Here is an 8,471-nt window from a genome sequence, read left to right as displayed (position 1 = left end):
TTGTATGTGTTTGCAAGCAAGTTTGTCAGCACAATTCGCATTACACGCGTAAAACTCATGCCGCAAAGTTATATGGCCTGACAGTCACTGCATACTATACGTGGCAGATGGATATTAGAAATCTTGGTTATATTCATTTAACCTACATGTATTACAAGCTGAAAGCACAATAACTTGGTTTTGTTGGTTGGCATCTTCACCGAAGTTTTGCATCACTTTGGCGAACTTTCGGGTTGTCTATTTAAATCCAACTTTAACAGATGGATTAGAGTTGTCTCATCCGTTCGCGTTTTTTGTTCAACGACAACTTCATCTAAATTGTTTGATTCCACCCTGCTGGCAAACCTTCGTGCGAGACAAGTTTTCAGCATATAAAGGCTGCACATGATCAACTGTGTCAATGGGGGGCAAAATAGAACAACTCCAATACTGGTGATCCAAGCTTTAATGGGGTCGTTTTGAAAGTCCATTGGTTCATATATCGCCGAATTAACCCCGCTCCAATGAAGACTGAGTGCCACTAGAGCGTAGAAAAGCGACCAAGCAGTGGCAAAAGGAAAATACAAGAACCTGACAGGGATCTTGTTTAGAAACAATTCCAACAACATCAGAAGGGAATTTACAACATGCTTTTGAATGTTTGCAAAATCAGTTGTATTTGTCCGCTTTCGAAAAAGGAAAGGGTAGCTGACGGATACCATTAGGGCGTTATCAAAACTGATGATAAACAATGCCAGCGTAATCCAATGAAACCACTTGGCCTTGTCGCCTGCGTTGAAAAACAACACGTTACCATTATATACTCGCGTTTTCTTTAACGCAAAAACGGAATGGTGTCATTTAAAAATTGCATTATAAACTGCAGACACTTGTGCACACAATTACAATGACTTGCCCATATAAAGATATAAACACACAAAAACATTAAGATGATGTGAATTTTTACCTGCATTTCTCTTTTTAGCTGCGTAGTTAGTTGGTTTGTGCGGTGAGGCGACGAGAGTGCATGTTAAAGCAGCAGCAAGATAAACAAGAATAGCAAGTTGTCCGAGGTGGGAAAGATATATGAAGTAACTTTTCGGATCTTCAAATCGAACAAGACAGACGATGAGTGATGCCAGCCAGTACAAAGGAACCACGGTTCGGTAGAAGATAAATGCCTTTCTAGGTAATCCCCACTTTAAACGAAACAACAAAAATATGTAGACTAAGTACGGTAAGCAGTATAGCATTCTACAAAAAGTGATGGTGACTTCCTTTTCGCGTGAGAGAATATGCAACTGGTTTATCAATGCATTGCAGGTATTTTAAATTCGGTATTAGTGCTAGGGTTGGTGACTGATTGTGCTACGAATTTAATAGCACGTAATATGTTAACATCTGCTTTTACTTCAGATTCCAATGTCAAATGTTTTGTTCATAGTTCGTGTGGCTTCTATTGCAAAATAGCTACGCTGACATAATGCACTTTTAGTGCGATTCAAGGCTGAAAAATGATCAAACTACATGCTTATTTGTTCATTGCATTGAATCTATTGCAGTTAAGTTCAAATATTACCTGCGATCGGTTGAAGCTCTCAGCTTCAAGTTTCAGCAATCTTGACCTGCAGCTATTCATGCTTGTATTCTTTGTAGCAGCTATGATAAACAGTTTGGTAAACAGCTGCGTTTCCTATTTGCCTATTCAAACTGAGAAGCTGTTTCCACTGTATCCTGCTCTATGTATGTGTAGTAGCTGTTTCGCCGCTATGTTACAACACGACTCCATTCTGGCCCAAGAATGTAAGATGCTTAAAGGCACGTTTAGTAGTTCCGGAACAAACAGTGAATATTGTAACATCAGGTTTTGCAAATTGAAAGCGTAAGTTGTAAGACAATAGACAACATTCTAATACCTAATTATTGTCACAGAATTCACAATTCCAACAGCCCAACAATGCAAATATGGTAGTTATCGCAGGAAAACCCACTGGAACCGGTAACTGCCTACGCGCAATGTTTATTGCATTCAGGCAGATTTGTTTGGGCCCAGCATGCTGTGGTATCCGCTACCGGCAAGAGCTCCTATTTGGCGAACTAGACATCCGCGCAGCTTTCAGGAGCCAAGTTTTGTCTTTTCATGTAGTTTAATCTTCAAAAAAATCTCCAAATTTTACACCATCTACACCACACATCATTAATTGACAAAATAACGATACATGACGACATATTCATGTGATATCTATCTGTTTGTGCACTGATTTTCAGTGTGTAACCCGCTAGTTGTATACAACCACTGATTTGTCCTTCCCAATCCAACTCATTCCCATCAGCGTTTGTGTGTCGATTTCACCCGTAACAGAAAGAAGGAAGGATGTTGCGTCACAGTTATGAGTAACAGATTAAAAAAAAATTAAAACAAAAAAAAGAATAAGGAACCTCAGGCTTCTTCATAGGTTTTGCAGTAATTATGAGCTTTTTTTAGCAAGCTTGTTTGTAAGCCATTGTACGACATAATAACATTCATCCATCTGTTGTTTCGAGAGTAAAAGTGGATATGCCGTGTGATGCATCAGTTTCCTGTGCCGCATTTTTGTGTCCCATAAAACTGCCCACTGATTGATGCCCTCGTCACCCCAGGATATTATCGTGCCTTCGTGTAACGGTATAACGTTGGTAAAACAAGTTATATACCTTCACATGTCATTAACCAATCAAACCAGCCTCCTTCTAGATAGCGGTGCATGTGATATTCGCAACAGCTTTTCTAACGGGCAGCCGGTGATGCCAAGAGACTCGTCCGACGTTCTTGCCATTGTAAGGTTTGTACCTACTGTAAGGTTTGAACCTCACCAGCAAACGGTTGTATCCGAATAAACAGTTTATTATCAGGCTATGGGAATAAATCCCAAGCCGGCGAATAGCTTGTAGAGTCTCAGTAATATTAGCAGTGTAACAGTAATACGATGAAACAAGTAGAATCGAATGGAATCAAATAGAATCAAATGCTTTAAAGCTCTGGGCTCTAAAGCTCTCCGTACTAAGAGCTGATTGGTTAATAATGTCAGGTGATATCTTGAGGCGCTTGAAGTAATATAATACAAGAACATATGTGTGATGTGACATAAGCATAGGAGAACATTTTATGTGGTAAACAGGATGTTGAATGAATCACTTCACTCGAGAATATTCGATGGCTACATCATTTGGGTCACATTATGGGATTATGCAGTACATGTGCAAAGCTGCGCGCAAAGCATTACGCAATTCAAGCACTGGTTTCTGTGACGTATGTTACACCATCAAGGTCTTGTTTGACGTAAGCAGCAAACAAACATGCAAGTCACTGCCATCGAACAAACATTTTCCAAGACTCGTGCGTGTTAAATTGTTGGGCGCCACAGCATTCGAACTAAAAAACAGGAACTGAATTGAAAGTCTTCATCAATGTACAATTTATTACATCGTGACATGAACTCGTGCTTTTACGAAACTTGTTGTACGACTGCTATGTTGCAATCCAGTCGCATTTCGCTGAAAACTGAATGTTGCTGAACTTTTTGTAGAAAAAGGCTAATACACTTGACTTTAATCAAACACTATTATCGCTTCACACGTTTCTTTTTATTGGAACACAAGTATAGGTTTTTTAAACACTGCGTACGTTCAGTCGTTTCTTCCTATCAAAATATATTCATTCTTTTAGGCGTTGTGAATCCAAACAGTATATACGTTACAGAGTAAGCATTGCATGAGTCTTATAAGAAATAGAGTCAGAATAGAACGAATGACCAAACACCAGACTGCAACGCAAGCAGCCCAGAGCAGAGGAAACAATTTACAATATGTCATGAACTAGCACTTAGCGGTTTACATGGGAAACAAGATTGCTTTATAATTTAGCTTGGTGATTATAAGATCGTTCCATATCGCAATTTGATTTCCGACAAATGAATCGTGTAAAATTTTATATGCGCAACTTGCGGAAAGCTTCTTTGCGTATTGGTCGACAGGCTGACTTCAAAAACACAACTTGTATTTCTCAAATGTGACATCACGTTTTTGATAGGGTTGCCAACTTTGTTTAACTACAATAAAAGGTATCCAGACTCTATTGATATTTTGGTTAGTACAACTTTGCAAACAATGTAGAAATGATCATATCATGATAGCACAAAGTTGATCTGATAATCATTGCATGTAATATTAGCACTGCTAACTTTTGTCACATAGATTACATGGTTCTTCTTGTATACATAACAAATTACGACTCAGTTTTGTTAAGCGCCTCGTCACTATCTTGTTGTGTAATAAGCCGTACTTGTTTTAGTTCATTTGATGGAGAGAGGTATTGCATTTCCAAACGTACGACGACACCTTTTTCTTTATTGTTTTTTTTTGTGGTTATTTTCACATTCAGCAACATATATGCTATTTTCTGTTTTTTTGCCGAATGGAGAATAAGGTTACATGTAAATTAAGTTTGTTTTTACTTCTAATTTTAAAATAATGGACAAATAGTGTAATTTCCTATCTCGATAAATGACAAGGAAAAATGGAGCTGAAGAAAACACTGTGATTAAATAAAGGACGGATGGATATCAATAAAGGTCAGACTGTTTTTCAAACTTCAATTATTCTTTCTGAGTACATCCGAATTGGAGATTTTGTCATGCATGAGTAGGTTTATTTAAGGGCCGATCAAAACCTTCATAGTGCTGTGACCAGGGCGACATCTAGCGGTAAATAAATAACACAAAGATATAAAACACAATTTACACCAGATTAGAATCTTACATGACAACTACCGCACCAGCTTCTTGCAAACAGTGTTTATATTTTTACTAGAACTGTGACAATTTTATTGTTCTGGCATTTTAAAACGAATCAGAATGGAAACTCAAAGTTAGATTCAACACAACTGTGAAAAATATTAACGTGCGGTTATCAATTTAGGTAAACACTATCTTTACTCCTTGATTCCAAGATCAAGTGACAAACAAAAAGATTTTTCATTTGAGTTCCACAAATGTTTCAACCATGCCTTAATTCTTGACGATTTTGTTTTCATTTTCTTCCACAACATTACAAAACTTAAAACACTTCTGTTTTAAAGCATACAAGAGACACATGCATGTGTGACTTATGACAGGCGCGGGAAGCAACATTATCGCCATGATACCCCAGGCCTGAAGTGGTTTATTCTGGTAATCTATTGCCGTATAAATGGCCGAGCGGGCCCCTGAAAAATGCAAGGCCGATATTATTATTCCGTAGATCGCCGAAAATGCGCAGGTAAATGGAAAATGCCAAAAGTTGACTGGAATACAGTTTGTAAAAAGCTCCCACATCATGATGACAAGATTGCAGACGTGTATGCTAACGCTGAGAAAGCCAGTTTCAGACGTGTCCTGTTCGTCACGAAAGGGATATAAAGTGCTGACCACAAAAGCTGAGTTGAAACTGACGCTGAACAAAATCCATGTGGTCCAATATAACCACGGAAGTCCGTGCGGAAAATCTTAAACAAATATTTCTTTTAATGTTATGCAGTAGTAAAACGTTCACTGGATATTTAGTTAGATCATGAGCTGATACCTTTATGTATACCAGAGCGAGGAAAAAAATCGTTGCCGTCGCTTTTAGCTGAAATCACCCTCCACGAGCACACGGTGATTCCTAGCAGGTAGAGCAGGATTGGAAGTTGGTGTAAATGCGAGAGGTACGAAAAGAAAAAACGACGTTCTTCGGACAAAACGAACCCGACGATGAGGACCACCAACCAATACAAAAAGAGAAGAGATCGAAAAATCGCCCAGGTTCGATGGGAAACTGGCAACTGAAAAAGTATACATGACCGTTAACCCATGTATCTAAATGGAGTTCATTGTAGGTCTTTGCATGTGATTTTTTTTGTGTGTGTTTAACATATTTACAATTTTTGATCATCCATGCTTTAAAAGCAAATTGGAAATCCGTAGTTTTCAACATGAGGTGTATTGTAATAAAACAAGAGGTGCATTGTAATGAAACAAGCGGTATATTGTAATAAAACAAGAGATGTATTGCGATGAAACAAGAGGTATATTTTAATGAAACAAGCGGTATATTGTAATGAAACAAGAGGTGTATTCTAATGAAACAAGAGGTCTATTGTAATGAAACAAGAGGTGTATTGTAATGAAACAAGAGATATGTTGCCATGAAACAAGAGGTATATTTTAATGAAACAAGCGTCATATTGTAATAAAACAAGTATATTGCGATGAAATCACAAGCCTCGGATCGATGTCAGCTAATATATTTTAATCACCATCTGACAAATGAAACTGATGATGCCAACCGCAAGTAGGCGATATCGATTTTTTTATTGATTGTACAATAAACAAGCTGTTGCTTCACAGAAATATAGAAATTTAAAGCACTACACCGAGTATTTTAAAGTTGTACAGCAGTTTCGTCGAACACGCGTGTTCTTTTAAAGTAATTTAACACAAGATATGTGTAGCTGAGGAAAAACATTCGTACAAGGCGACCAGACTGTTTTTAATACATATGACGTTAACTAGTTATAAATATATATAAATAATATGAATTTTGTCAGCTGAATACAGATGTCACGCTAAGCTGTGGAAACAGTGGCCATTTGTATGCAGATCACAAAAGTTAACTACTTAGTTTGTACTGCTGGAACTGACCTTCGAGCGACTGAAACACAAACATGAAGCTTGGAATCCATATTTCATTTTAAAAACACCCTGCAGAAGGGTTCTTGACTTGTTTTTTTCTATTGGCGAAGATACCTTATTCATTGTACTCATGGTAAATCCAATTCGATTCTGTGCGACTTGAAGTTTACAACACAATGTAAGAAAATTCTAAACACGAAACATAAAAATTATGTACGCAACTATCTAAGAACGTGAAAAAATACCTTGCAACACAACATCTACCACTGAAAAACAAAATAACTCTTCCACACTGTCTGTAGGCGCCGGTACGCAGGAAAGGTTTTCCAATTTCCTTTTTCGTGCATGCGTGCAAGCGACTGTAAAACTTGGTCGATAAACGAGGGCTTTGGAAAGTTGAGAATCGTGCGTCAACGCAATGCCAACTTACGTGATTTGACTTTTATACACATATTGGAACACGCCATCATAGCCATGCTATATGTACATTAACATGTACATTTACATCAACAGTTTGCAAAAACTGTATTGCTTAATACGCCCCGGAGCAGTTTTTGTGCATTTGCTTGCTGCGTCGAAAAAACATTTGTCAGCGTTTCTTTTTTTAGGAATTTTTAGAAAAAGGGCATTTTTTGAAAGGGGGTAAAGAATTTGCCGAAATTATGAAAAAGGGTCATGTGACAACGATTTGGCACCTGACTTTACTGTTGTTGAACAGCGTTTCTTTCCCATTCCAGTTCTTAAACGTGCCGTATCAGTCTTTATATGTATACAAACTAAATTCTCTTGATTAGGAACTCTTTTGTAAAAGACTGACTTTTGTATTACAAAAAGTACACTAGCTTTCGCGTGTTCCCTTCGCTTCATCAGTTGTAAATAAACACAATGCAATACAAAAAAAAACAAGCGCAAGGCGGTCAAAAAAAAGGCACTGTAAACGATAAGCTGTCGTTAGTTGGCGTCGTCATGTTGCGGCATCGTCGTGTTAATAACGGCTCATCAACCCCAATCTCTGTTAAGCCCATCTTTGATGGCGTTGAAGCGGTTAATGTGGTGGCCAATGTGGTGATTTGTAATACAAAAGTCAGTCTTTTACAAAAAAGTTCCTGATCAAGAGAATTTAGTTTCTCATTCCAGTGCGAACAATTGAACAATAAAATACTTTTTTCAGGGGGCAAAACAAACAGGGTATACAGGGTACAATGAAATATTTCTCTGCATTTGCACAAAACAAAGTTATTGACTTACATGCGCGCAAGACAAGATTGTGACGTGCAAGCATGTTCTGCTCCACCGAGCGTACATAAATGGAAACAACAAGTCGTGAAATTAGTTGAGTTCTGTTAACTGCCCATGGTAATGTAATGTTACCGTAACATTTGTTTGTTTGCTATTTATTACTTTTTTCAAATGGTTTATTACGTAACGAAATTGTTACGGCGGAAATAATTTATATACCTTCCTCGTTTTCAAGCCCTTTCAAATTATGTAATTGCTTTTCCTTCGCATTTCTGTTAATGATGTTAATTTACGAAAGCACAAGTACCACAAAAGGGCGTTTTTGGATCCTTGATTAAACAGTTAAGACTTGCCCTACTGATGCCACCACAACAAAAAATAATTTTTCTGGGTGGCTACATGACCCAGTGCTCACCTAACTACGTCATGCATGCACGAAGCGAATGTTTTTTCTGTGTGGCTGCATGACCTAGTGCTCACCTAACTACGTCATACATGCACGAAGCGAGGGAGCATTGGGGTTTATAGGGGTAATGAACCGTGGGGTGAAATTCTTGCCCTAAT

The 8,471-nt window shown here is 37.9% G+C and overlaps 1 protein-coding gene and 1 long non-coding RNA gene across 2 annotated transcripts; both read right to left on the bottom strand.

Moving 5' to 3' along the window:
- Positions 1-212: 212 nt before the first annotated feature.
- Positions 213-1,618, bottom strand: LOC145897813 (uncharacterized). Its single transcript, XM_082986299.1, has 3 exons — positions 1,559-1,618; positions 947-1,178; positions 213-769 (listed from the first exon to the last, which is right to left on the bottom strand). The coding sequence occupies exons 1-3, from the start codon at positions 1,616-1,618 to the stop codon at positions 213-215; spliced, it is 849 nt and encodes a 282-aa protein (XP_082842425.1).
- A 2,941-nt stretch (positions 1,619-4,559) lies between these two features.
- Positions 4,560-6,945, bottom strand: LOC145910137 (uncharacterized). Its single transcript, XR_014403189.1, has 3 exons — positions 6,678-6,945; positions 5,578-5,818; positions 4,560-5,500 (listed from the first exon to the last, which is right to left on the bottom strand). It is a non-coding gene; the product is annotated as an uncharacterized LOC145910137 (long non-coding RNA).
- Between the last annotated feature and the right edge of the window lie 1,526 nt (positions 6,946-8,471).

The sequence above is a fragment of the Ascidia mentula genome, chromosome 1, assembly GCF_947561715.1.
Source record: "Ascidia mentula chromosome 1, kaAscMent1.1, whole genome shotgun sequence".
NCBI classification, from domain to species: Eukaryota; Metazoa; Chordata; class Ascidiacea; order Phlebobranchia; family Ascidiidae; genus Ascidia; species Ascidia mentula.
The sequence above is the reverse complement of the archived record's forward strand: the minus strand, read 5'-3'. Positions and strand labels throughout refer to the sequence as shown.